Source organism: Hemicordylus capensis, chromosome 13 (genome assembly GCF_027244095.1).
Source record: "Hemicordylus capensis ecotype Gifberg chromosome 13, rHemCap1.1.pri, whole genome shotgun sequence".
NCBI classification, from domain to species: domain Eukaryota; kingdom Metazoa; phylum Chordata; class Lepidosauria; order Squamata; family Cordylidae; genus Hemicordylus; species Hemicordylus capensis.
Genome location: NC_069669.1, coordinates 7,920,230 through 7,947,098, shown reverse-complemented (window position 1 = coordinate 7,947,098; position 26,869 = coordinate 7,920,230). Strand labels below are relative to the sequence as shown.

The window sequence follows — 26,869 nt, the reverse complement described above, 5'->3', positions numbered from 1 at the left end:
GTTTGTTCAGTGAGTGCTGGAATTCTAATACTGTTCCATGCTTCAAGCTACGGTTTTGAGTCATGGTAGCTCTTATGTGTCTAGACATTTTTCTCTCCCTTTGAAGAAATGGGAGCAACTTCTCCTTCACTGCCCCCATGTCAGAAGCCCTGATCTAACCTTAGCAACTTGTAGGACTGCAACACATTATAGATGAATATTCATTTCGAAAAAGCCAACCTTTCCAGATGTTGGCATCTGTCTTTGGGATGCAACGTTTCACATTTAGAATTGAGACTGAGTGTGGAATATAATTCTGAATTCGGAGTTTATGTGTTTTACAAATGTTTGACATCTTTTCATTGTTTCCGTTTGGGTAGGTGTCAAATATGAAATCTCATAACCTGTCAGCAGTCATATTCCATGTACCGCTGCATGTCAGCTATTAAATACTATACGGTATCTATTGTCAATTTTGCCTGAATAGGCCTGTGGAATTGACTGCAGCAGAAGCATCTTGTAAGTCAACCTTCCACCTGTATACAGGTGAAATTGACGAGATCAGCTTGCAAGGTGCTTCGGCTCCAGTCAATTTAACTCATCAAGGGAAACATTATGCATGTATTGGAATGACCTTTGCTGAGAATGAAGGGTAGTTTTGCACTACCACTACACTGCATTTCTTAAAAGGATTGCATGAGCACATACTGTATATATAGAAGCTTTTGGTGTGCGCATCAACAGTGTTCTCTCTAACAGGGATTCCCGGAGGTTGTTGACTACAGCTCCTGGCATCCCCAGTTGCAGTGGCCTTTGGCTGGGAATTATGGGAGTTGTAGTCAACATCATCTGGGAATCCCTGTTAGAGGGAAGACTGCACATCAAAATTCTCCAGGCATGGCAGGATGGTGAGGGTAATGGAGAGTATTACACTTCTTATGGGCATGATCGTTTATTGTCTGGGGGTGGCCATACTAAAACATGCAGACACCTCTTGCAACAGGGCTGGTCACATTTCTGGGGCCTGCCAGCTTCAGTTTGACTGGAGCTGCAGCATGAAGTGCTACGTGATCCTGCAAAAGTGGGTTTCCCATGAGGGGGTGGGACTGTAGCTCAGTGGCAGAACATTTGCTTTGCATGCAGAAAGTCCCGGGTTCAATCCCTAGCAGCATTTCCAGGTAGGGCTGGGAGAGACTCCTGCCTGAAACCTGGGAGAGCTGCTGCCAATCAGAGTTGGCAGATTTACTCAGCTAGACGGATCAATGGCCTGATTTGGGGTAAGGAAGTTTCCTATGTAACCGATGTTCCTTTCTGTGCTTGCCTGGCTCCTGCTTTTAGCCTCAGTTGAAGAAGCAGGATAGCTAGGAGGTTCCGGGACCTTTCACCCTGTCTACCTCTTTAGAGCATTCAAAGGGGTTGGATGCCCTACCTTGTGCTATGTAAATGGCAACTTCTGCCTCCCGTTCACCCCCATAGTCACCACCCTCTCTTTTGCATGGGTCCCAGAAACTGTGGCAGGGCCCACAAGGGAAGGAACTCCTGCATTGTGCAAGATCTCCCTCTTGCATTCCAACCCAGCTCAGAATGTCTTGGGAGGGCATTCCCAATGTCTTGCCAGCAATGATGCATCAGCCTAAGTCCTGCCAGCTTCCTGCGGCCACTTTGCCCTCCCTGGAGCTTGTGAGCACACTGGGAAATCCCTCCTATCTTGCAGACTGGGCTGAGTGCAGGTGCTTGCCAAGGCAGAACCCACCACTTCCTGCCACTGGTTAACCAGATACAATGGGAGGATGCCATAGACCAGGAGAGGTACCACGGACTCTGAAGGACTGCCTCCGAGACACAAGGCTCATTCCCACTGTTGGAAACTGGGTAGGACAAGCATCCCGCTCAGCTTTGGGAGCTATGCACACTCCCGTTTTGTGATGGTGTGTGAGAGAAAGACATGGTAGGAGGCGTTGGGAGTGATGGTCAGCTAGGTAGAAGGCCTGGGTGGAAGAGCTCCATCTGACCCAGCAGTTGTACCCAGCTGGCAGCTGCTGGATGAAGTAGGAGGAAATGCCCTGCTACCCAACAGGAGGTCAGCTGGCAATCACTTCCCCTGGAGAGGAGAGCTGGTCTTGTGGTAGCAGCATGACTTGTCCCCATAGCTAAGCAGGGTCTGCCCTGGTTGCATCTGAATGGGAGACTTGATGTGTGAGCACTGCAAGATATTCCCCTCAGGGGATGAAGCCGCTCTGGGAAGAGCAAAAGGTTCAAGTTCCCTCCCTGGCAGCATCTCCAAGATAGGGTTGAGAGAGATTCCTACCTGCAACCTTGGAGAAGCCGCTGCCAGTCTGTGAAGACAATACTGAGCTAGATGGACCAAGGGTCTGACTCAGAATATGGCAGCTTCCTATGTTCCTATGCCTCCTACCTTACATAGGAAGCTGCCTTATAAGGAGTCAGACCCTTGGTCCATCTAGCTCGGAACTGCCCACACAGACTGGCAGCGGCTTCTCCAAGGTTGCAGGCAGGAGTCTCTCTCTCAGCCTTATCTTGGGGGTGCCAGGGAGGGAACTTAGAACCTTCTGTATGCAAGAATGCTGATGCTCTTCCCAGATGCCATCCCCTAAGGGGAATACGTTACAGGGCTCACACATTTAGTCTCCCATTCATATGGAACCAGAGAGGGCTCTGCTTAGCAAAGGGGACAAGTCATGCTTGCTCCCACAAGACCAGCTCTCCTCCCATGTTTTTTACTCACACACGATTGCCAAACAGGTGCACGCTCAGCTCCCCAAACTGGGTAGGATGCTTGTCCTAGCGTGTTTTCAATAGTATGAATGAGCCTACAGAATTATTTCCCCTACCCTAAAGGAAATGGGCAGAGGACGGTCCCAGGTTCAGGGGGGTGGTGTGACAGAGCAAAATGTGCAGAACAAAAATGAGTAGCAACCGTGCGATGTGAAACAACAATCCCCAAACAAATAAGTGATAGATCACCCCTAAAACATTGCAGTCCCAAGTGGCACCCAGAGTGGACAGGTGCCACATCTAGGCAAGGACTACAAGGAGCATACCTTTCTAGACGCATAACCCGACTGACTCCAGCAGCCGCTCAGACTGGATGTGGGTTAGCCAGATATTTCCTGACCTGAGTTCTCGGCAATGATCTGAGAGAGTCATTTTCCTCCTTCTCATCCTCCTTGGCATCCTTGTCGCCAGGCACAGTGGAAACAGGAGCTCTTGTTACTCAGCTTATGTTCTTTGCTTGGGATTTAGAAGTCTTCCTTGAAGATACGCCACTTATCTTATACCACACATGCACACACAAGCTGCTGAGGAGGAGGGGGGGGAGGAATTCAGTCCGGGAGACTTTAGGTTGTCTGTGCCTGAACATTCCAAGTGGAGAAGGCAGGATACATTCCCACCCACTCACTCCCCTAGCCCAACTCTGGCAGGCTTTCAGTCTTCCTTTATTTTGCAAGGAGCACCCAGAGAGGTTTCCCCTCCCTCCATTGAAATAGATTCTGGCTTCGACTCTCTAATCTGTAGAGCTGAAGCAGCAGCTTGAAGTCTGTCGAGGCAAGTCCTGCTCTGAGATCTTCCCAGAACGTAATTGCAGAGCATTAGGAAGTTACAAAGCGTCTCCATTAAGAGGTGATACAGCTGTGATGGATGGCCAAACCACAAACCCAAATGCCTGGGGCAGGATGGCGGTGGTTCGACTCCTATTCCATCTCTCGGCTTAGCAGCAGCAGCCGATCCTGCCTTGCAGGCCAACCTCCTGCCGGCTGCCTAAAAAGTCAAGGAAGTACATGTATTCCCCGGGTGGAACTCCAGGATCACCCTCCTAGCACCCTTGGGTGCTGGCAAGAACGAGCCATTTGCTGTGCCAAACCTAATGGAAACCTCAGGAGACCTGGAGGTGAAGAAGCGATTGGAATCTATTGATGAAGCCTGCAGATGTTGCTGTGGCTTATTTAGGAGTCTCTCTCTCAGCCTTATCTTGGGGGTGCCAGGGAGGGAACTTAGAACCTTCTGTATGCAAGAATGCTGATGCTCTTCCCAGATGCCATCCCCTAAGGGGAATACGTTACAGGGCTCACGCATTTAGTCTCCCATTCATATGGAACCAGAGAGGGCTCTGCTTAGCAAAGGGGACAAGTCATGCTTGCTCCCACAAGACCAGCTCTCCTCCCATGTCTTTTACTCACACACGATCGCCAAACAGGTGCACGCTCAGCTCCCCAAACTGGGTAGGATGCTTGTCCTAGCGTGTTTTCAATAGTATGAATGAGCCTACAACAGATGTTGCTGTGGCTTATTTAGGAGCTACGTTCCAGGAAGAAGGATGGAGAGCCATGGAGGAACCTTCCCAAGGAGATTGCTGAAGAGCTCTGAATGAAGAGCCTTTTAAGCCAGGTCAAAGAAAGGTGATGATAGAGGATGTTCTAAACTCTCTTGAAAAACTAAAAATTAACAAATCGCCAGAGCCAGATGGCATCCACCCAAGAGTTTTGAAGGAACTCAAATGTAAAATTGCTGATCTCCTAGTAACAATATGTTGTTTGTCCCTACAATCAGGCTTTGTACCAGAGGACTGGAAAGTAGCTAATGTAATTCCGATTTTCAAAAAGGGATCCAGGAAGCTTTTCACACGGGGCTTTTGAAGCCCTTTAACTCGCATCTCCTCCGGAATGGAGGGGGTGCATCCACATATCAGCTAGATTTACCCTGAAGTCCCTGTGAGTTATCGGGGAGCAGTTCACATACAATTCAGGTTTTTCACTGTGCATTACAGTGTAACCCGATTTACATCCAAGGTGGGGGGAAATCCACTATTTGTGTCAGGTTTTTTGGACAGCTTCAAGTTCACAGTAAAGCCTCCCCATAAACTCTCGGTAGAACCTGCTGTGTGTAAAAGCCCTAGAGGGTATCTGGGAAACTACAGGCTAGTTAGCTTAATGTCTGTGCCAGGTAAACTGATGAAAAACATACTTAATGACAAAATTGTTTAAAATATAGAAGAACAGGCCTTGCTGGGGAACCAGCATAACTTCTGCAAGGGCAAGTCTTGCCTCACTAATATTTTGGAGTTATTTTGGAGTGTCAACAGGCATGTGGATAAAGGTGAACCAGTTGACGAAGGATACTTGGACTTCCAAAAAGCTTTTGACAAGGTTCTCCATCAAACACTCTTGAGTAAACTTAGCAGTCATGGGATAAAGGGACAGTTTCATGTGTGGCTCAGTAACTGGTTGAAGGACAGGGAATAGAGGGTAGGAATAAATGGACAGTTTTCACAATGGAGGCAAGTAAGAAGTGGGGTCCCCCGGGGATCAGTACTTGGACCAGTGCTCTTTAATTTGATCTAGAAGTTGGGGTAAGCAGCATAGTGGCCAAATTTGCAGGTGACACTAAACTATTTAGGGTAGTGAAATCCAAAATAGACTATGAGGAGCTCCAAAAGGATCTCTCCAAACTGGGTGAGTGGGCGATAAAATGGCAAATGTGGTTCAATGTAAGCAAGTGTAAAGTGATGCATATTGGGGCAAAAAAAAACCCCAGCTTCACATATACAATGATGGGGTCTGAGCTGACAGTAACTGACCAGGAGAGAGATCTTGGGGTTGTGGTGGACAGCTCATTGAATGTGTCAACTCAGTGAGCAGCTGCTGTGAAAAAGGCAAATCCCATGCTAAGAGATCATTAGGAAATGAATTGAAAATAAAAATGCTAATATTTTAATGCCATTATACAAATCTATGGTGCAGCCACACTGGGAGTACTGTGTTCAGTTCTGGTCATCGTTCTTTAGAAGGACATTGCAGAACCGGAAAAGGTGCAGAAGAGGGCAACCAAGATGATCAGGGGCCTGGAGCAGCTTCCTTATGAGGCAAGGCTACAGCATCTGGGGCTCTTTAGTTTGGAACAGAGGTGACTACGGGGAGATATGATAGTGTATAAAATTACGCATGGAGTAGAGAGAGTGGATAGAGAGAACTTTTTCTCCCTCTCTCACAACACTAGAACCAGGGTTCATCCCATGAAACTGAAGGCCAGGAAATTTAGGACCAACAAAAGGAAGTACTTTTCCACACAGCGCATAATTAATCTATGGAATTCTCTGCCACGGGATGTGGTGATGGCCACTAGCCTGGATTGTTGGCTCTGATACTGCTGCCCAGAACAAAACTCATTTTGTGCTCAGATGAAAAAAAAATTAGAGGGAGCACTGGTAGTCACCCATCGCTACCATAAGACCAGCGTTGGGGTGTCAGATTGATATGCCTTGAAAATGAAGCACAGTCTAAAAAAGGGAAAGAATGGAAATATTCTCCCCTTCCCCTAATGGGAACATCTTACTGCAATTAGTGATCACATGTAGTAAACCATCCAAATGCAAACCCAAGTGAACCCTGCTTAGCAAAGAGGAGTGTTGATGCTCACTACCGCCAGACTAGCTCTCCATCCCAAAGGTATCAGAGATGGCGTTATTTCTTTCCTTTTTGAAATGTTCATTAATAGCTTTTCAAATTGCAGCTCTAATGCATTTTCTGTGCCCCAGCCAGGAACTCAATCTGCTCCAAAGGTAGTTCCAAACGTACTTGCTGCAAGCTCTGTATAATTGCATCCCCCAAGTACAGGCAGCCTCCCTGTGAATGCTCATGCGCTCTCTCAAGGATGTCTGGCAGAGGAAGACCCTATTAAAGCTGACAGACTAATACCTCGGGTGATCCTCCTGCCAGTGGATAAAGTATAAAGTGGACTTGATAATATGGAAAAGCTGGGCATATGGAAAACACAGGACAGGCATTCAGACGGGGTTAATTGAATGGTTGTAACTGAAATGCCATCGGAGGCACGTTTCGAGATTAATCCCCATAATTTAAGCAAAGCCATAAAATGTGCACAAGTTCCAATGAAAGCTGGCAAAACAGCAGCAGCCGCCAGCAGCAAAGCCCTCCGAAGCAAAAACATCCTCCATTGGAGGTGCAAGGACTCAGTCCTTGGGCAAACAGGATTGGGTGATTTAAGCTTGGTGCTAGTGATATACAGCCTCATCCAAGGAGCTGCTGCTCTGGTCAAGAAGGGCAGGGTTGAAAAGAGGAGGGAGGTGCAGCGTCAGTAGCTGTCACAGCAAATCAGTGGGAGGCTTTGCACAATCCCCCATAAGTAAGTAGGAGGGAACATAGGAACATAGGAAGCTGCCATATACTGAATCAGACCATTGGTCTATCTAGTTCAGTATTGTTTTCACAGACTGGCAGCGGCTTCTCCAAGGTTGCAGGCAGGAATCTCTCTCAGCCCTATCTTGGAGATGCTGCCAGGGAAGGAACTTGGCGCCTTCTGCTCTTCCCAGAGCAGCTCCATCCCCTAAGGGGAATCTCTTATACACTTCTAGTCTCCCTTTCATATGTAACCAGGGCAGACCCTGCTTAACAAAGGGGACAAGTCATGCTTGCTACCACAAGACCAGCTCTCCTCTCAGGCTCCCTCCTGTGCAGCGTGGGTGTTGTCCAAACCCAGGGGGGAAAGCAACCCTTTAGTCAAATAGTTTTCCCTTTGGTGGTTTTAATATAATTGAAATATAGGTAAGTGTAGATGCTTTGGAGTCATCTAAGACACACACAAGTGGGTAAAGAGCTTGCCTCTTGAGGTGGTGAGCACGAATTGTCCCCTTTGCCAAGCTGGGTTCACCTCAGTTTGCATTTGGATGGGTAACTACATAGGAACACAGGAAGGAAGGAACTTGTGCTGTCTGCTGTAAGATATTCCTTTTAGGAGATGGGTCCATAGCTCAGTGGAAGAACTATGCATTCTGCTTGCCTGCAGAAAGACACCCAGGTTCAGTTCAGACTGGGAAAAGATCCTGCCTGAAACTTTGGAGTGCTGCTGCCAGTCAAGATAGGTAGTCCTGAGCCAGAGGGACCCATGGCCTGATTCAATATAAGGCAGCCTCCTATGTTCTTGATTGATTGATTAAGTGCCGTCAAGTCGTTGTCGATTCTTAGCGACCACATAGATAGATTCTCTCCAGGTCCGATGTTCTTACCATTCCGTATATTTCTTATATCTTTTAAGAACATAAGAACATCCCTGCTGGATCAGGCCCAAAGCCCATCTAGTCCAGCATCCTGTTCCACACAGTGGCCCACCAGATGCCGCTAGAAGCCTACATGCCCTCTCTCTTGCTGTTACTCCCCTGCAACTGGTACTCAGAGGCATCCTGCCTGAGGCAGGAGATGGCCTGCAGCCCTCTAACTAGTAGCCGATGATAGACCTCTACTCCATGAAGTGATCCAAACCCCTCTTAAAGCCATCCAGGTTGTTGGCTGTCACCACATCTTGTGGCAGAGAATTCCACAAGCCGATTATGTGTGGTGTGAAAAAGTACTTCTGTTTGTTGGTCCTAGATTTCCCAGCAATCAGTTTCATGGGATGACCCCTGGTTCTAGCGTTATATGAGAGGGAGAAGAATTTCTCTCTCTCTCTCTCCACTTTGTCCACACCATTCATTCATTTATCTATTTATTTATTTGATTTTTATACCACCCTTCCAAAATGGCTCAGGGTGGTTTACAATTAAAACAAACCATTAAAACAGTAAAGAGCTAAAACAAAACATTGAAAAACAATATAACAATTAACAATTAAAAACATTTTAAAACAACAATTAAACAATCGCAGTAATTAAAAACCCTAAAACTGGGTTAAAATTTTAAAACCGATTTTAAAACCCTGGAAAGCCAGGCCAAACAGATACGTCTTAATGCATGATTTTATAGACCTCTATCATGTCTCCCTGCAGTCGTCTTTTTTCTAAACTAAAAAGCCCCAGGTGTTATAGCCTTGCCTCATAAGGAAAGTGTTCTAGGTCTTATCTTTGTTAAGATTTATAGTTGAATTCAGGTTTAGGTTGCTGATCTTTGTCTATTCTCTGCCCTTTTGTGCATTTCTGAAAATAAAGAAGGCGTAAAAACTTAGCATGAAAATATTTCAACAATTTAAAAGAAAGCGATAAAACAGATAGGGTCAGCATTAGAAGCTTAAAAATCGACAATACATTCTGCAAAACACCAGTAATGAAACCAGCCTAAAGTTTTCGCTCCCCCAGAGGTCTTTTGAAATGAAAATGTTATTGACCAGCCTTAGGAAGGACAGTACTGAAGAAGCCTGCCTGCTCCTTTGGGGAAGGAGTCTTAAAGGATGCATATCAGCACTACAAAAGCCTGTTTTATAGCTGCTTCCCTCCTAGACACAAAGAAATCATATGTAGATTTAACTAAAGGTTTATTCAGAAACAACTCCATTTCCCTCCTTTTCTTCCCTTTTCCTTTCTGACTCCATCCCCCATTTTCTTTACTGGATCCCCACTGGGACAAATTTCTTAACAACAAAACATAAAAGATTACTAGATGGAATACAACAAAGCCCTCCTTTTTGTACCCATTAGTCTAGCTTCTGAAGACCATTGTACTAGGAGCAGAATCTTATATTCACAATAGGAACACAGAAAGCTGCGTTCAAGGCAGACCCTTGGTCCATCTAGCTCAGTATTGTCTACACAGACTGGCAGTGGCTTCTCCAAGGTTTCAGGCAGGAAATCTCCTACCTGGAGATGCTCAACCATTGAGCCACATCCCCATCCCCGAATGGGAATATCTTCCAGTAGACAGTGCTGGATTGATTGATCAAATGCCATCAAGTTGGTGTCAACCACATAGATAGATTCTCGCCATGATGTTCTGCTTTCAACTTGGCCTTTAAGGTCTCTCAGTGGTGCATTCATTGCTGTCGTGATAGAGTCCACCCACCTTACTGCTGGTCGTCTTCTTCTCTTTCCTTCAACTTTCCCCAGCATTATGGACTTCTCAAGTGTAAACCGCCCTAAGCCGTTTGGAAGGGCGGTATAAAAGTTTTTGGTTTTTGTTTTAAGTGAGCTGGGTTTTTCATATAATGTGTCCAAAGTATGATAGTTTGAGCCTGGTAATTTGTGCCTTGAGTGAAAATTCTAGTTTGTTTTATTTTATGATCCATTTGTTTGTTTTCTTGGCTGTCCATGGTATCATCAAAAGTCTTCTCCAGCACCACAATTCAAAAGCGTCAATACTTTTTCTATCTTGCTTCTTCAAAGTCCAGCTTTCGCATCCATAGGATCTCACAGGAAAAACCATTGTCTGAATGATTCTAATAATCTTTGTCAGTATAGACACATCATGGCATCTAAATATCCTTTCCAAGGCCTTCATTGTGACCCTACCAGATGCTGGTCTGTGGCATATTTCTTGACTGCTGGATCCTTTACTGTTGATGGTTGATCCTAAAAGGCAGAAGCTATCCACCAATTCAATGTCTTCATTGTCATTTCTGAGGCTGGTTGCTGTACCAGTTGTCATGAGTTTAGTCTTCTTTACATTTAATTGTAGTCCCATTTTTTCACTGTGCTCCTTGACTTTCATTATTAGAGCTTGCAGATCATCTGCATTCTCAGCTATCAGGGTGGTGTCATCAGTGTAGCGCAGGTTACTGATGTTTCTTCCTCTGACTTTAAAACCGCACTCATCTTCTTCCAATCCAGCTTCTCTCAGTAAATGTTCAGCATAATAGTTGAATAAATAAGGAGAAAGTATACAGCCTTGTCTTACTCCTTTGCCAATTTGGAACCGTTTGTTTCACCATGTTGCGTCTGGTCTGTGGCTTCCTGTCCTGTGTATAGGTTTCTCATGAGAATAATGAGATGTTCTGGAACGCCCATTTTCCTAAGCATAGTCCACAACTTGACATGGTTGACACAATCAAAAGCTTTTCTGTAGTCAATAAAGCACATAATGACTTCTTTTTGGAAGTCTTTGGCTTTCTCAATTATCCAGCGGGCATCAGCAATGATGTCTCTTGTTCCTCGGCCTTTTCTGGAACGAGCTTGAACATCCAGCATTTCCCTTTCCACGTAGGGCTCTAATCTGCACTGGATGGTCCTGAGCATGATTTTGCTAGCATATGATGCCTCTGAGTACCAGTTGCAGGGGAGTACCATAACAGCAGGAAGAAGGGCATGCCCTCAACTCCTGCACGTAGGCTTCCAGTGGCATCTGGTGGGCCACTGTGTGAAAAAGGGATGCTGGACTAGATGGGCCTTGGGCCTGATCCAGCAGGGATGCTCTTATGTTCTTATGTTCTTAGGATATTGTGCGATGGTTTGTGCAATCTGCTAAGTCTCCTTTCTTTGGAATGTGCATGCTTACCTGTAGTCATTAATCCAAATGCAAACCAAGGCTTAGCAACAGGGAAACTTCATGCTTGCTACCACATGGCCAGCTCTCCTCCCTGCTAACTGGGGTGAAGAGGCACCTTTAAGAGGGGTTCCTGTCCTATATTGAACAGAGGAAGAGCGACTTCTAGTTTAGCCCAGGGTAGTGTGTCTCCAGTGGCTGTTGCTTGTGTCTTCTTAGTTTGCTTGCTTGTTTTAATGATTGTGCAGCCCTTTAGGGCAGCGAACCAACTTCTCATTCCTTTGGCGGGACAAACCACTTTGGGAACCACTTGAGAACTGTTGAAAAGCTTTGTTTAAGGCTGTTGTCCCTGATAATTGTATACAGAAGTAGCTATTCAAGTGGTGCTTCTCTTAGCAAGGGAGAGCAACTGTTCCTATTCAGCCTAGTCCAGCATCCCACTGGGCCAGTGGGTGCTTCCTGGGGGGGATAACCCCCCAATTTTGTGGGTGCAGGGCTTAAAAACTGGGTTGGGAGCTGGCTTGGAGGAAAAGTGTTCCCAGGCCAGCTCCTGATCTGGTTTTTAAGGGCCACGCTCTCTTCTTAAATTTGTATTAGATTTTACAATAACTTAAGGGCCACACTTTCAATAGCTATTGCTGGTGTCTTCCTTGAGCTTCTTTTTGGATTGTGAGCCCTCTGGGGACAGGGAACCTTTCTATGTAAGCTGCTTTGAGAACCTTTGTGTTGAAAAGTGATATATTGAGGTGGGGGTATATGTGTATGTGTTACACTGTATATGTGTGTGTGTGATCTCTATATATAGAGAGAGGGGGGGGAGAGTGCTATATTATTATTATTATTATTATTATTATTATTATTATTATTATTATTATTAAGACCAGAAAATACCAAAGTAATCCCAGTAATAATTGGTGCCCTGGGTGCAATTCCAGAACAACTTGAAGAGCACGGGGCCACAGAAATCACCATCAGCCAATTACAAAAAGCAACTTTACTGGGAACAGCCTATATTCTGCGACGATATCTATAATAACAGCAACAACATTGATAATAAAATTCAGCCATCCCAGGTCCTTGGGAAGGATTCGATGTCTGTATAAAACAAACCAGTCAATAACACCTGTCTGACTGTGTAAACAATAATAATAATATATTGCTATTGACCTAAGCACACTGGCATGGGGCTCATCCTTTCTGAGACATCATAGCTTCATAATTGACATCACTGCTGCATAGAACTCCATCATTTAAGAACATGGAACTGCCTTATACCGAGTCCGATGATTGCTGTATCTTGTTCCATTTTGAACTATAGTTATGCACTGCCCAGAGCCTTTGGATGGGGCGGTATAGAAATGTAATAAATAAAAATAAATATAATGAAGAACTACTTCATCACTTCCAGTTTTGAACTATAATGGTGAACTCTGACAGGTCAAATCAATGGTCTATCTAGTTAAGTACTGAACTATAATGAAGGTCGGTAAAATGAGTACCCAGAATGTTGGGGGCAATATGCTAATCATTGTAAACCGCTTAGAGAGCTTCGGCTATAGAGCGGTATATAAATGTCAGTGCTATTGCTATTGCTAATGAACTATAATGATGAACTATAACTATTTATTTATTTAGCATATTTGTATACCGCCCACTGCTGAAGTCTCTAGGCGGTTTGCAACGCATTCCACTGCCATCTGATCTTCATTTAGGAACATGGGGAACTGCCTTATACTGAGTCAGATCATGGCTCTCTCTTGTTCCGTCTTGAACTATAGTTATGCACTGCCCAGAACCTGACGTTCTGCCAGGCTGGTGTGGCTGGTCCTCCAGTTCAGTGTTCAAAGACAACCTTCACACTCTGGTTGGTGCAACCCCAGGGATCTTGGGATGGCTCTTTGCAAGCCCAACGTTTTCATGAGGAAAAGAGCCGGGCAACTGGCAGAGGGAAGGGTTGCTCAGCGTCCCCCCCCCCCGGCATCAAAGCATGTTGTGACTGTAGGAAGGCTCTACCTCGTCCGAGGACTCCGCCACCCGCTGCCATGTGTTATCACAGCTGAGCCCCCAAAGTACCCTCATCAGAAACATGTCCGTTTCCAATCCTGGCCAAGATCTGATAAGGCCCGTTGCATCTGTTCCCCATTAGGCACTCCAGGCGAGTTTCTTGCTGAGTTAGAGAGGACCCGTTGCGCTGGGACATGGTGCTCTGGCAAGATCCCATCTGGTGAAAATTAGGGAAGCGATAACATCTCTTTTGGGGGGATGTGTGTGCATGCGTGTGTTTTTTGTTTGGCTTTGGAATCATGTTTGACTGTTACGCTGATGGAAACCACGATACTCCCCCCACCCCATCTTTTAAACAGGCCCAGCTTCAAGACTGGCTGATGATGGGGCACTCCTCACGCTGAACTGCTTCTGTCCCTCTCTTTTATCCACCACATACCACTACCAAGAGTGACAGAGCCCTGGATCCGTGGTTGTGAAGTGCTTCACTGTATGTTCAGTACCAGTGGAGCCAGAACGTGTGTTTTGCAAGGGTGCCACTCACAGCGTAGGACGGAAGCAATGCTCTGTATGTTGTGATGTCCGCATACCCTTGGTCACAGCAGCCATCCTCCTGCACCTCCATTCCTCTTGAAGCTGGGAGGGGCTATCACTCAGAGGCAGGGCACTTGCTCTGCATACTCTGACATGTCCAGGTAGGGAATGACCCCCGTCTGAAACCCTGGAGAACTGCTGCCAGCCAGACTGGACAGTGCCGACCCAGATGGGCCAATGGTCTGATTCAGTAGGTCTTGTGGTCACAAGCATGAATTGTCCCCTTTGCTAAGCAGAGTCTGCTCTGGTTTGCATTTGAATAGGAGACTAAATGTGAGCCCTGTAAGATATTCCCCTGAGGGGATGGGGCCACTCTGGGAAGGGCACCTGCCTGCTCGCATGCAGAAGGTTCCAAGTTCCCTCCCTGGCAGCATCTCCAAGATATGGCTGAGAAAGACTCCTGCCTGTAACCTTGGAGAAGCCGCTGCCAGTAGGCAGTGTAGACAGTACTGAGCTAGACAGACTCAGTATTGGTCTACTCCAAGGCTGCTCAACTTTGGCCCTCCTGCAGATGTTGGCCTACAATTCCCATAATCCCTGGCTCTTGGACACTGTGGCTGGGGGTGATGGGAGTCGTAGTTCGAAAACAGCTGGGGTGGCCTAAGTTGAGCAGGCCTGGTCTAATCAATATATGGCAGCTTCCTATGTTCCTATGATAGATTCATGTGTTCATAGATGGGAAGCTTCTGGGAATGGGGATTTAGTTCAGTGGCAGAGCACCTGCGTTGCGTTCAGAATGTCCCTGGTTCAGTCCCTGGTATCTCCAAGCAAAGCTGGGGAAGACCCTATGTGATTGGAGAGCTGCTGCCGGTCAGAGTAGAGAACTTTAAATGTCGAAGGCCATTGTGGTTGGGGGTGATGGGAGTTGTAGTCCAACATCTTCAATCAATCAATCTTTATTACTGTCAAAGACCAGCACAAAGTCCAACATCTTCTGGGGATTCAAGCTGGGAACCCCTGATCAAGATGCACAAATGGTCTGACTCAGTAGAAGGCGGTTCAATACATCCAGGAATCCCCTGCTGTCTCTCAGTCGGGCTTAGGGCTCAAAGAGTGTCCGTCCATATGTAGCCCCATAGGACCCCAATGAGACTCCTCGTGAGTCTTCGGTTTTAATTAATATAACCTAGGAACTGCAGGGTACAAATTTTCTTTTGTTCTTTTGAATGGCTAGTCGAAATGTTCATCCAAATTGCAGTGTAATGCATGCAGTCTTTTAAAAAAACAAAACTGTGGTGATATAATTAATGTTAATGGGATTGAACATGCCGTTTCTCATGGTGGTTAGGACTAAAGGCCCCCAAGTCCTTTGGGCCAAGGGCCGTCAAGAAGGCTTAATCGGCCCTGGAGTCTTGGTTGTAGCAAGCGCCTCACTGTTTGCTTTTCTGACAATAAAAATGAGCAAAGCATTGTAAATAAATTTACTCCCTTTCCCCCCGGACATAAACCAGACCTCCCTGACAACACATTTTTTCCAAAGTTAAAAATTCCCTGCTGGAAACCACCTTTCATCCTTCTTGCCTTGATCCCCCCCCCCCGCAATATTCCACCCCCCCTCGCCCCCCCCCACGCTCTCTCCATTCTCAAGATTGCAATTTGTTGTCTTTAATAAGTCCTGGCACAGTCTTCCTTCTGCTCCAGGATGTCTTGCTCAGGATAGGCTCGTGGATGGAGGTAGCATGGAAATTCCTCCCATTTCCCATATGAGGCAGACTGTCCCATGAAGCAGCTGCCGTTGGTTAGCCTGGGGTGTCGGGGGGGGGGCGGGAATTGGCAATTTCTGGGTGTCTGGAGCTTAACACTGGAAGGCAGCTATGCGTGTCTGTTCAACGCTCTGAACGCCTGGGAGCCTGACCCAAGAAGCTCAGGTGCAGAAAGGGCAAAGATCATGCCATGCTTTTGGGTCTGAGGTGGCAGGGAAGAAAAGCAAAGTGGGAGTCCATCCAGTAGTCAGATGCCTCCCGCTGGAAGATGGCAACCCATGCTTGGTGGCCAAGAACAGCATATGGAATTCTTTACTCGGAATCTCAGGCTCTATTACTGCTGCTACAAAGGATATTTATATACTGCTTTTCAGCAACATTTCTCAAAGTGGTTTACATGGGAAAATGAACATTTATTTATTTATGTGTTTGTTTATTTGTGTGTTTGTTTATTATGTGTTTGTTTATATTCAACACATGTATATACCACCTGTAATCAGGCCTCAAGATGGTTTAGAACTGATTAAAATAGCTGTAAACATTACAACCAACAGTTAATACAGATAAATTAAAATTTAAAATCAGATTTTTAAAAGAAAAAATTAACTAAGCCAGACGGAACTGGTGTGTTTTCAGTGCTTTTCTGGGGGCCATCAGAGGTGGTACAGCTCTTTGACCCCAGGAGTGCAGTCAACAGCCCTGGGCCAGTGGGAACCACAGATGAACCACCCCTGATCATCTTAGTTGGCTGTGGGGTTCGTGACAAAGGAGGCATTCTCTTAAAAAAAACACTGGGCCCAAGCCATGAAGGGCTTTGTAGGTAGTAACCTCTTTTGGTAAATGTTGCATGCATCTTGGTTTGGCCACTTGTCTGGGGAGCGGTTTTTGAGTGTCGAGAGTTTGCAGGTTTTTGTTGTTGTTTCTTAGAATGAAGAAGGGTTGGTAGACTTGCATCTGCGAGGGGTGATAAATAAGTCACAGGCAGAGAGACTGGGACTGGCTACTCCTAAGAAATGTGAGTTATGCTGCATAAAGATATGCATGAATCCATGCTTAAGAGAGCCTCCAAAGCCATCAGAATTAGAGAGCTGCTCTTGATCTAAAACGTACTACTGCACGGTGCACAAGTAAACATCCTGTGTATATATATATATCGTATCGAGCTATATGGCCCTTTACCTGATGGCCGGGTGGCTGTTTTCATGCTGCTTTTCTCTGTTGCTGATGTGACATAACTTGCTTGTCATTTAATCTGATGATGTGCCACGTATGGAAAACACTGGGGTGTTGAGGGAAGGAAAGCAGTTATGTGATTGGCACCCCCTGCTTCAAACCAACGGCCCATCGGATACTTTCTGTTAGTTCCGGTAAACAGGGGCAATGGGGCGGCAGGGAGGTACGCTGCCATTCCGGTGGACTTTAGAAAACCGGAGCGCCAGCGGGGGAAGAGTGGTGGGAGGGGTAAGTGCACCCTCCCTCGCCCTTAAAGCAGCACACACACACACACCGCCTTCAAACCACCCCCACCCAGTTCGGTGCACATCCCTAATAGGAATACAGAAAGCTGCCTTCTGCTGAATCAGACCACTGGTCCATCTATTTCAGTATTGACTACACTGACTGGCAGCAGCTTCTCCTCCTAGGTTCCAGGCAGGAGTCTCTCCCAGCCCTACCTGGGGATGCTGCCCCAGAATGAACCTGGGACCTTCTAAGAACAGAAGGACAGCCATGCTGGATCAGGCCCAAGAAGGCCCATCTAGCACAGCATCCTGTTTCGCACAGTGGCCCACCAGATGCCGCTGGAAGCCACAGGCAGGAGTTGAGGACATGCCCTCTCTGTTGCTATTACTCCCCCACAACTGGTACTCAGAGGCATCTTGCCTTTGAGGCTGGAGGTGGCCTATAGCCCTCCAACTAGTATCCTTTGATAGACCTCTCCTCCATGAAGTCATCCAAACCCCTCTTAAAGCCATCCAGGTTGCTGGCTGTCACTACATCTTGTGGCAGAGAATTCCACAAGTGGATTATGTGCTGTGTGAAAAAGTACTTCCGTTTGTTGGTCCTAGATTTCCTGGCAATCAATTTCATGGAATGACCCCTGGTTCTAGTGTTATGGGAGAGGGAGAAGCAAGCAGATGCTCTTCCACTGAGCTGTGGCCAGACCTGGGTTAAGAACTACACTTCTGTCTGCCTGCCTGCCCATTCTCCCTTGCCAATGTTTTCCTGCAGTACTGTTAACCAGCAAGGTTATGTATAATTCTGCCCTCTGGGGCCCGTAACAATCTTAGCCAGGTCCGGAGTATTTGAACAAGTTTTTGTTCACTGTGACATGTGTTTTAAATTTCTGTTTTGGATGCACATAACTCTGTGTCTCTTGGCCCGTAACACTATGAAATGTGCGCATATTTGCAATTACCATTTCCTTTAATTTTGTCCCCCTCCCCTTTCTCTCTTTCCCCCTTTCTTAGCATGCGATTGCCACCCTGTTGGTGCCGCAGGGAAAACCTGCAATCAAACCACTGGGCAGTGCCCCTGCAAAGATGGCGTGACGGGCTTAACCTGCAACCGCTGTGCCAAAGGCTACCAGCAGAGCCGTTCACCAGTGGCTCCATGCATCAGTGAGTAACTCTGCCAAATGTTTGGTTTTCCACGTGCTTTTTTGTGGTCCGCTTCTCAGGGGGTAGCGGCTGCTGCAGTTCGGATGTCAGAAGGATGTGATTAGAGGCCGACTCTTTGCCACAGGTTGTCGCTGAGGCTAAGAATGCTGCAGGAATCTACTTCTTGACGGAGCCAAAACTATTTTGTTTTCTTTCCATTTTTGACAGCTTACTTAAGCTTTTCTCCACACATCTCTGGATGCTTTTGACTAGGGGTGTGCACGAACTGGTTCGGCAGTCTATTCACAGACCGCCGAACCGGTTCAAAAGACTGGCCAAGCTGGTTCAGAGGCAGGGAAGGGGTTGCTTTAAGGCGTGGGGAGGGTGTGCTTACCTCCCCCGCAATGTTTTCCCTGCTGGCACTGCTGTCAAAATCGCTGGCAGCTGTATACCCTCTTGCTGCCCTGGTCAGCATAATACCGGAAGTGGCCGATGCGCATGTGCATGCGTGACGCATGCATGTGCGTCGGCCACTTCCGGTATTATGCTGACTGGGGCAGCAAGAGGGTATACAACCACTCCACACCAGTGATTTTGACAGCAGCGCTGGTAGGGGAAACGTGGCAGGGGAGGCAAGGTTACCCTCTCCGGGCCTTAAAGCAACCAGAGCAGGTAAAACATCCCACAGAAAGAATGTTGATGAAGACATTTTTTCTATTGCATGCAGAATGCATTTTTGCAGTGTTTTTATAAATGCACTGATCCACATCAGTAAGGATGCTCTATTGATGCACACCTTGTTAATGTAGAGCTGAGGGAGATAGTCATAAGAACATATGAAGAGCCCTGCTGGATCAGGCCCAAGGCCCATCTAGTCCAGCATCCTGCTTCGCACAGTGGCCCACCAGATGCCACTGGAAGCCTACAGGCAGGAGTTGAGGGCATGCCCTCTCTTCTGCTGTTACTCCCTTGCAACTTGTATTCAGAGGCAATTTGGTCATGAACCAAAAGTACTTAATACTGGGTCAAAGGATGCATGCTCTATTTCTGACATTACATTCAGACATTTTTCCTAGTTAATCTGGAATTTCAGAAAAGTGGGGTGGAAGGCATAGCATAAGAACATAAGAACAGCCCTGCTGGATCAGGCTGAACACCCATCAAGTCCAGCATCCTGCTTCACACAGTGGCCCATCAAGTGCCTCTGAGAAGCCCACAGGCAAGAGGTAGATGAAGGCATGCCTTCTCTCTTGCTGTTGCTCCCCTGCAACTGATACTCAGAGGCATCTTGCCTCTGAGGCTGGAGGCTGAGCAAACCAGTGGAACGATAAAAGAGCAGAAATCTCACCCACCAGCTCAGCTCCATTGGCTTAGGGGCTTTCCGTGTTCCGCCCGAACTTAAAGGACTGCATAGCTCCCTTAAATATAGCCTTAAATATCAGCCCGCTGGGCCTTTTGTCTAGCTCTCTCTGAGCAGTGCTTGATATCGAGGATGGGCTAAAAATAGATATAGAAGCACTTTCAAGTTTGAGAGAGTTTCAGAACCAGTGAACATGCACCAGCACAGCAGTTGCCTTTTTGAGTGCCCAGCCTGAGGAATACGAACTATGCAGGCAGAGATGTCAGATACTGGTTAAACATTAAATAATAGTATCTAATACCAGATGCATTGCTAGGTGTTAAAAGATCTGGGGCACAAATCTTCAGGGACACACACACCCCACATACACTTTGATGATTAACCTGTTCCATATTCTCCGAAGGAATCTGATACCTTCTTCCAGTTTGTGAAGCCATTAATTCCCAACCCACCCACCAAGGTTATGCGTTGTGGAAGAGGAGGGCACTAAATAATTGATTTGGAGCACATGCCCAGATGGGCTGGGATGACTCCAATAGGTTGCAAGAGGTGGCATGGATTTCCCACTCTTCCATCCACCGTACTTGAACTTAGTGTCAGACAATACAATCATAGTATATTACAGTCCTATAGTCTGAATTAATTATTTTTAAAAGTCTCATTTGTTTAAAGAAGCCTCATTCACTCACTCTTCTACCCCAGAACCAACAGCAGAAGCCTGTGCAGCCAAGTAGGTAGGAGACTCCTTCAGCCTCCCAGGAGACAGGTAGCGAGGAGACTCCTTCAGCCTCCCAGGAGACAGGTAGCGAGGAGACTCCTCCAGCCTCCCAGGAGACAGGTAGCGAGGAGACTCCTCCAGCCTCCCAGGAGACAGGTAGCGAGGAGACTCCTCCAGCCTCCCAGGAGACAGGTAGCGAGGAGACTCCTTCAGCCTCCCAGGAGACATGTAGCGAGGAGACTCCTTCAGCCTTCCAGGAGACATGTAGCGAGGAGACTCCTTCAGCCTTCCAGGAGACATGTAGCGAGGAGATTCCTCTAGCCTCCCAGGAGCCAGGCCAACCTCTTAGCTTCCTTCCTGGGTGAGGAACTGGGCTGGGAAGTGGGAACTTAGCCAGGAACTGGGCTGGGGGAGACCTGCAGGTGGGTGCTGGGTCATCTCCCCTGCAGATTGCAGCTGGCCTGGTAGTGACCCCATTCCAGTCTTTCCTGCCACATGGTCTTAGAGAGGAAGAGAAAACTAGCCTGGAAAGCAAGCTAGAAGGTTTGCCTTCCCCTGGTGGCGCAGTGGTAAAACTGCTGCCCTGTAACCAGAAGGTTACAAGTTCGATCCTGACCAGGGGCTCAAGGTTGACTCAGCCTTCCATCCTTCCGAGGTCGGTAAAATGAGTACCCAGAATGTTGGGGGCAATATGCTACATCATTGTAAACCGCTTAGAGAGCTCTGGCTATAGAGCGGTATATAAATGTAAGTGCTATTGCTATTAATCCAAAGAGACAGTATTTTGGAAGAGGTTTGAAAGTGTTGAGCAAGTTAGATAAATAAACTAACAACATTAATTGAATACATATTTAAATACGTGAAATAAATATTTACTGTATAACAAAATGCTCGCTTGCCTAATAGCATTCATTGCCATCCCTTTGCTCCCCCAAACTACTTACATAGGGACATAGGTAGCTGCCATATACCAACTCAGACCATTGGCCTATCTAGCTCTACACAGCTCTACACATCCATCTACACAGGTTGGCCATGGCTTCTCCAAGGTTTCAGGCAGGAGTCTCTTTCAGCCCCATCTTGGAGATGCTGCCAAGGAGGGGACTTGGAACCTTCTGCTCTTCCCAGAGCGGCTCCATCCCCTAAAGGGGACTATCTTACAGTGCTCACCCATCAAGTCTCCCATTCATATGCAACCAGGGCAGACCCTGCTTAGCTAAGGGAACAAGTCATGCTTGCTACCACAAGACCAGCTCCGCTCCTCTACTTGTGCTAGAGCAGTGGTTCCCAACCTGGAGGCCTCCAGATGTTGCTGAACTACAACTCCCATCAGCTCCAGCTACAATTTATTGTGGCTGAGGATGATGGGAGCTTTTCTTCAGCAACATCTGGAGGTCCCCAGGTTGGGAACCACTGCTCTAGAGTCACCCCTGCAAGTAGGTCAATGCTATCAATGCCACTGACTGATACTACATTTAAGTAAACCTTCAATCAGCTAGGTTTTCACTGCCCCTGTTGTCGGCACTGGCATCCATGTTGCCCTGGCAGTGCTTCAGATGCCAATGGGTGTGACCATCATAAGTGTGGGTTAACTGGGCCACCATTGCCCTAGAGGTCCTATTGCATCTTCTGCACTTCCTCTGAGCCTGACGAGCCTGACTCCCCCTCTCTCTCTCTCCTCCACTAACATTTTAAATGGTTAAACTGTATAATTCTAATAGTTTACATGGTTTGTTTTTTTTAAAACGGTAATTGAGTACAGCCCTACGTGGAGGCACAGAATAGGCACATGAGCTTGTGCTACTCTCTTAAATTATAACATATTGCAATTTTAAATCATTATAAGCAGAGGCCATTTTCAGGGGCAAGTGAACTCACCTTGAAGCACATTTGCATACTGCAAGCTGGGGAAATTTGAATTGCAAACTCAGTATTTTCACACTTTGGTGGCATCAATACTCATAAATAGTGGTTGAAGAGGATAATGTTGTGAAAGAAAGAGTTCAGAGGGTGCCTATTTATGCACTGCTGTTTAGAGTTGTTGGTGCTACACTGGGTGTCAGTATAGCGCAATTGTTCTCTCTGTGTATGCAGAAGTTGATGCTAACAGCACTAGTGGCACCTAGTGTCAGAATGTGAGCATTACAAGAGCAACAAAAGGAGAGGAATCCTATCTTTCAATCCCAAAAGGATTTTGGGATTGAAAGATAAATTCATCACCATAAAAAGAGAAAAACAAATATAGCGTAAACTCATTAACATGCAACACTTCCTGTAAATATCATTTTTTACCATCATTTGAAAAACTATGAGATAGGGACCTGAGCTCCTTTCTAGGAAGCTACATGTCATAATTTGCTTTCATTTTACACAATATATCATGCAGGGATGGGTGTTTATGTTTCTCCTTCTGGAGTTTTGCACATATATGTGTGTACACATGGACACACACATCCAGATCCACATATTTCCACTTCTGTGCAGCTGTCTGGGATTTACTTTCCCTCCACAAATTTCTACTTTCTCCCCTTGATTCTGGGAGTGGGGATGGGCAGGGGTGCAGACAGAGGGAAAGTTAGAGGAGCAATCCCTCACTTCATTTTTTTTGCAGGGGGGAAGAAACACAGTTTGCGGGAGAGTTGTGGGATATTAGGTTTGGCAGGGGAAAGAAAGACACTTTGGGGAGGAGATGGGGTATCAGGTTTGATGGGGGATTGCAATAAAAAAAGATGGGGAGGATCTGCACCCCTGGAGATGGGTGTGGCTGCAAACAGAGGAGATGTATGGAAGCCAGAAAGCTCCCAATAGAGCCTGTAAAAGAGCATGGAACCCAGAGACTGCAGAGAGTATGGGACCCAGTAGAGATGTTACCTCATCCTTTTAGTCTGCAAGTGATGAAAAAGGATGAGGAAGGGGAAATATGCCTACAGTCAAGCCAAGTACTACTTTCCCTTAAGAAACCTTTACCCTTTCTTTTCCAGAGATTCCGGCCATCAACCCAACTTCAGTGGTCACCAGCACAGAAGAACCAGCAGGTAATCACTTGATATTCATTCATTCATTCATTCATTCATTCGATTTCTATACCGCCCTTCCAAAAATGACTCAGAGAAATAATAAATAAATAAGATGGGTCCTTGTCTCCAAAGGGCTCACAGTCTAAAAAGAAACATAACACAGACACCAGCAACAGTCACTGGAGGTCCTGTGCTGGGGGTGGAGAGGGCCAGTTACTCTCCGCCTGCTAAATAAAGAGAATCACCACATTAAAAGGTGCCTCTTTGCCAAGTTAGCAGGGGGAGGTCCGGTTGTGGTTGCCACTGGTTTGCTTGGTGGTGACCCAAAACCGGGCTTCCTCTAGAGTTGCCCAGAGGCTCGGCAACACACTCCCAAATGAAGTCAGAATCTCCCCATCTCCCCAAGTTGTACACCCTGAGATTTTACATGGGGGCGGTATAGAAATGTGTTAAATAACGGGGGGGGGGAGAGAGAGAGGAGAGAGACTGCATTTCTCTGTAACTCCAAAGATGCTTCCGAAATTCTCCTCATCTAAATTTTGCATCCCCAAAGGGTTGTGTGAGACCAATGCATGGAGAATCTTCCACTGATCCAGTTTTGATTCCCAAGTTTTGCAAAGAGCCGGTATGACTTGCCATGATATGCCTTCAGGTCATTCATGTCTTCTCCCCCTCGCACCAACAATGTCCATGGATTGAAAAACTGCAAGAAAGCGTTCTTGATCGGGTGGTGCACATAACCGCGAGATACTTTCCATGCAGAGTTTTACCAATGTGTTTGTGCTATAAATGGGTATATCACGATGGTGTTTTCCAGTGCGCACATGATGTGTACATCAGTAGAAGTCTGCGCAAAAAGCCTCTTTGCTGCAGTTATACAAACAATCACATCCTAATTGCTTTTTTGATGTGTATGTCAGTGTGCACACGTGCATCACCCATGTAGCAGGGGAGCCTCCAATGAGCTGAAGAAATTGAAAAATGCAGCAAACTGTGCATGCTCAATTTTGGAATTAATGTTAGAAAAATTCCTAGCATGCTGCAATTCAGGAGGGGTGAAAAAAACCAAAGGAACTATATGGACTTTAAGGACCTCCTGCTCCCAGATCAGACCTGCTCAGCTTCAGCCCTCCTGCAGGTATTGGCCTACAACTCCCATAATCCCTGGCTATTGGCCACTGTGGCTGGGGATTATGGGAGCTGTAGTCCAAAAACAGCTGGGGGGCCAAAGTTGAGGAGGCCTGTCCTAGATGAATCTGCCCACCAGGCTAGGCCAGCTGGGAGGGTTCTGTTCCACATGCCAACACCTGCTGATGCCCATTTGTTGAGAATTCAGGACAGGGCCTTCTCGTTGATTTCCCCCAGATTTGGAATTTGTTCTCAGATGAGATCCATTACTCTCTCTCACTTGTGATCGTTTGGAGATGATTGAAGACTGCTCTTTTATTCAAACCTTTGGCCAATGTGTAGGCCTCTGATTTCCTTTTGGTTGGTTGTAGCTGTGTGTCTTTTACCATGTTTTAAAAGAAATCTTATTATTGTTTATCTTAATTTGTTTAAGGGGTCTTAGGACAAAGGGCATTATATAAATGTAAATAATATATAAAAATAAAGGGACGGAACCTGGGAAGACCTCTCACTCATTATAGGTAATGACCAGCACTTTGTATTTTGCTTGAAACATATCAGCAGCCAGTGCAATTCTTTCATAATCAGTGTTATGTGGTCCCTTCGTATTGTCCCAGAGACCAACCTGGCTGCCGCTTTCTGTAGCGGTTGTAGTTCCAGACTACATGCAAAGGCAGCCGCACGTAGTCAAGCCTGGAGGTTACCAGCAAACATAGTCTTGCTTTAAGATCATCTACCTCCAGAAATGGGCATAGCTGACGCATCAGCCAAATCTGATAAAAAGCGCTCCTGGCCGCTGCCTCAACCTGGGAAACCAGAGAGAGTTTTGGATCCAGGAGCACTCCCAAGCTACGTATTTTAATCTGCATCACTCCTTTCCAGGCCCCAGAGCTTTCCCTTGAGGATTCCTGGCTAAGCATTTGTTTCCAGTGAGGAAATCCTGGTTTCTCAGTCGGCTGGTGAGTCTCCAAGGCTCCCATGCAATGGAATCTCTCTGCAACCTCCCTATTCTAGAGACAGGTTGAGGAATGCATCTGTTCCCATTCAGGGTTCGCTATGCCTGCCCTGCAGTTTAACTTGTTTCTATTAGGCAGTGAAAGCTGGCGAGATGCATTGCTCCAGGATTGGAAATAGGAATCCCAGGGGCTCATAATCTCGCCCAAATGTGAGGTGAGCATTACATAGGAACATAGCAAGCTGCCATATACTGAGTCCATCTAGCTCCAGCACTGGTCCATCTAGCTCAGTATTGTCTACACAGACTGGCAGCGGCTTCTCCAAGGCTACCGGCAGGAGTGTGTCTCAGCCCTATTTTGGAGATGCCACCAGGGAGGGAACTTGGAACCTTCTGCTCTTCCCAGAGCACCTCCATCCCCTAAGGGGAAGACCTTACAGTGCTCACATGTAGACTCCCATTCAAATGCAACCAGGGCAGACCCTGCTTAGCTAAGGGGACAAGTCATGCTTGTTACCACAAGACCAGCTCTCCTCTCCACCAAATGAGAACCACCAAATTCTTCTCCGTGCTGACAGCTCCTTATGTTCCTAATACATTGTTTGGGGATGGGACTGTAGCACAGTGGTACAGCATCTGTTTGGCATGCAGAAGGTCCAAGGTTCAGTTCCCAACATGGCCAGGCAGGGCTGGGAAAGACTCCCGCCTGCAGCCTTGGAGAGCTGCTGCCAGTCAGTGTGGATCCTACTGAGCTAGATAGACCAATGGCCTGACTTGCTATAAGGCCACTTCCACCCATACTCAGGTTCCGGCTCACACCACACCGCCTACGAGGAGTCACAGAGTAAGGGCTGCTTTGTGTGCAACTTGTGATATTCCATCAGATCTCTGCCTGGGTGCTTCAGGGGGAGGATGCAGCTGGAACAAAGTGGTGGGATGTGGATAGGGAGGGGTTTCAGGGTGCTAAGAAGGGTCCAGTCCTTGGCAAGCTTTCTCCACAGCCACCTCCACACTCTAACGTTGGCTGCCCAGCTCCAGAAAGCACGTCTCGCAACAAAAGCAAAACAAAACAGCCATTTTAAAAATAAGTCAATGCATAAATAAACCCACCCTCTCAACCACACCCTCTTCCCCAATCGGGAAAAAACAAAAACAAAATGCCACTTGTGTTAGTAACCTCTCCTTGTCCATCCCCTCCCCTTCTCTCTAGTCCTTGAGCATAATTGTTCTTTTGTGTCAGGAATGCTGTGGGCCTGCTCCTTTGCTTTGCCCCATTACATGGGCTCCTGGCTGAATGGTGCATGCAGATGCTGCACCACCCGCCCTCGCCCGTCCCCTCTGCTTTTCCTCATCTAGCCTGTCATCCGGGTGGAGTTTTCCTTCCTTGAAACAGGTTTTGGGCACTTTGGCGGCTTCTCTTTTGTTCTGTAAAACACAGGCACACGCAGCCCACAGCTACCACCGACATGGAAAACCTGCCTCCTTGGGGTTTTTTAAAAAAAGCAACTTCTAGCATTGCACTTGCAGTAGAGCGGCTGCTTCCCCCACCGCTCTGGTAACGTAGGACTGGAGGATGCACGTGGCGGTGGGGAGAG

General features: G+C 46.8%; 1 protein-coding gene across 2 annotated transcripts in view; it reads left to right on the top strand.

Moving 5' to 3' along the window:
* NTN3 (netrin 3) overlaps positions 1 to 26,869 on the top strand; it is a 139,304-nt gene that overhangs the window by 71,019 nt on the left and 41,416 nt on the right. For both annotated transcript variants that reach the window (XM_053276846.1, XM_053276845.1), the window contains 2 exons: positions 17,968 to 18,117; positions 23,156 to 23,209. In XM_053276846.1, the coding sequence (XP_053132821.1) occupies positions 17,968 to 18,117; positions 23,156 to 23,209 (204 nt within the window). The remainder of the gene's footprint in view (positions 1 to 17,967; positions 18,118 to 23,155; positions 23,210 to 26,869) is intronic.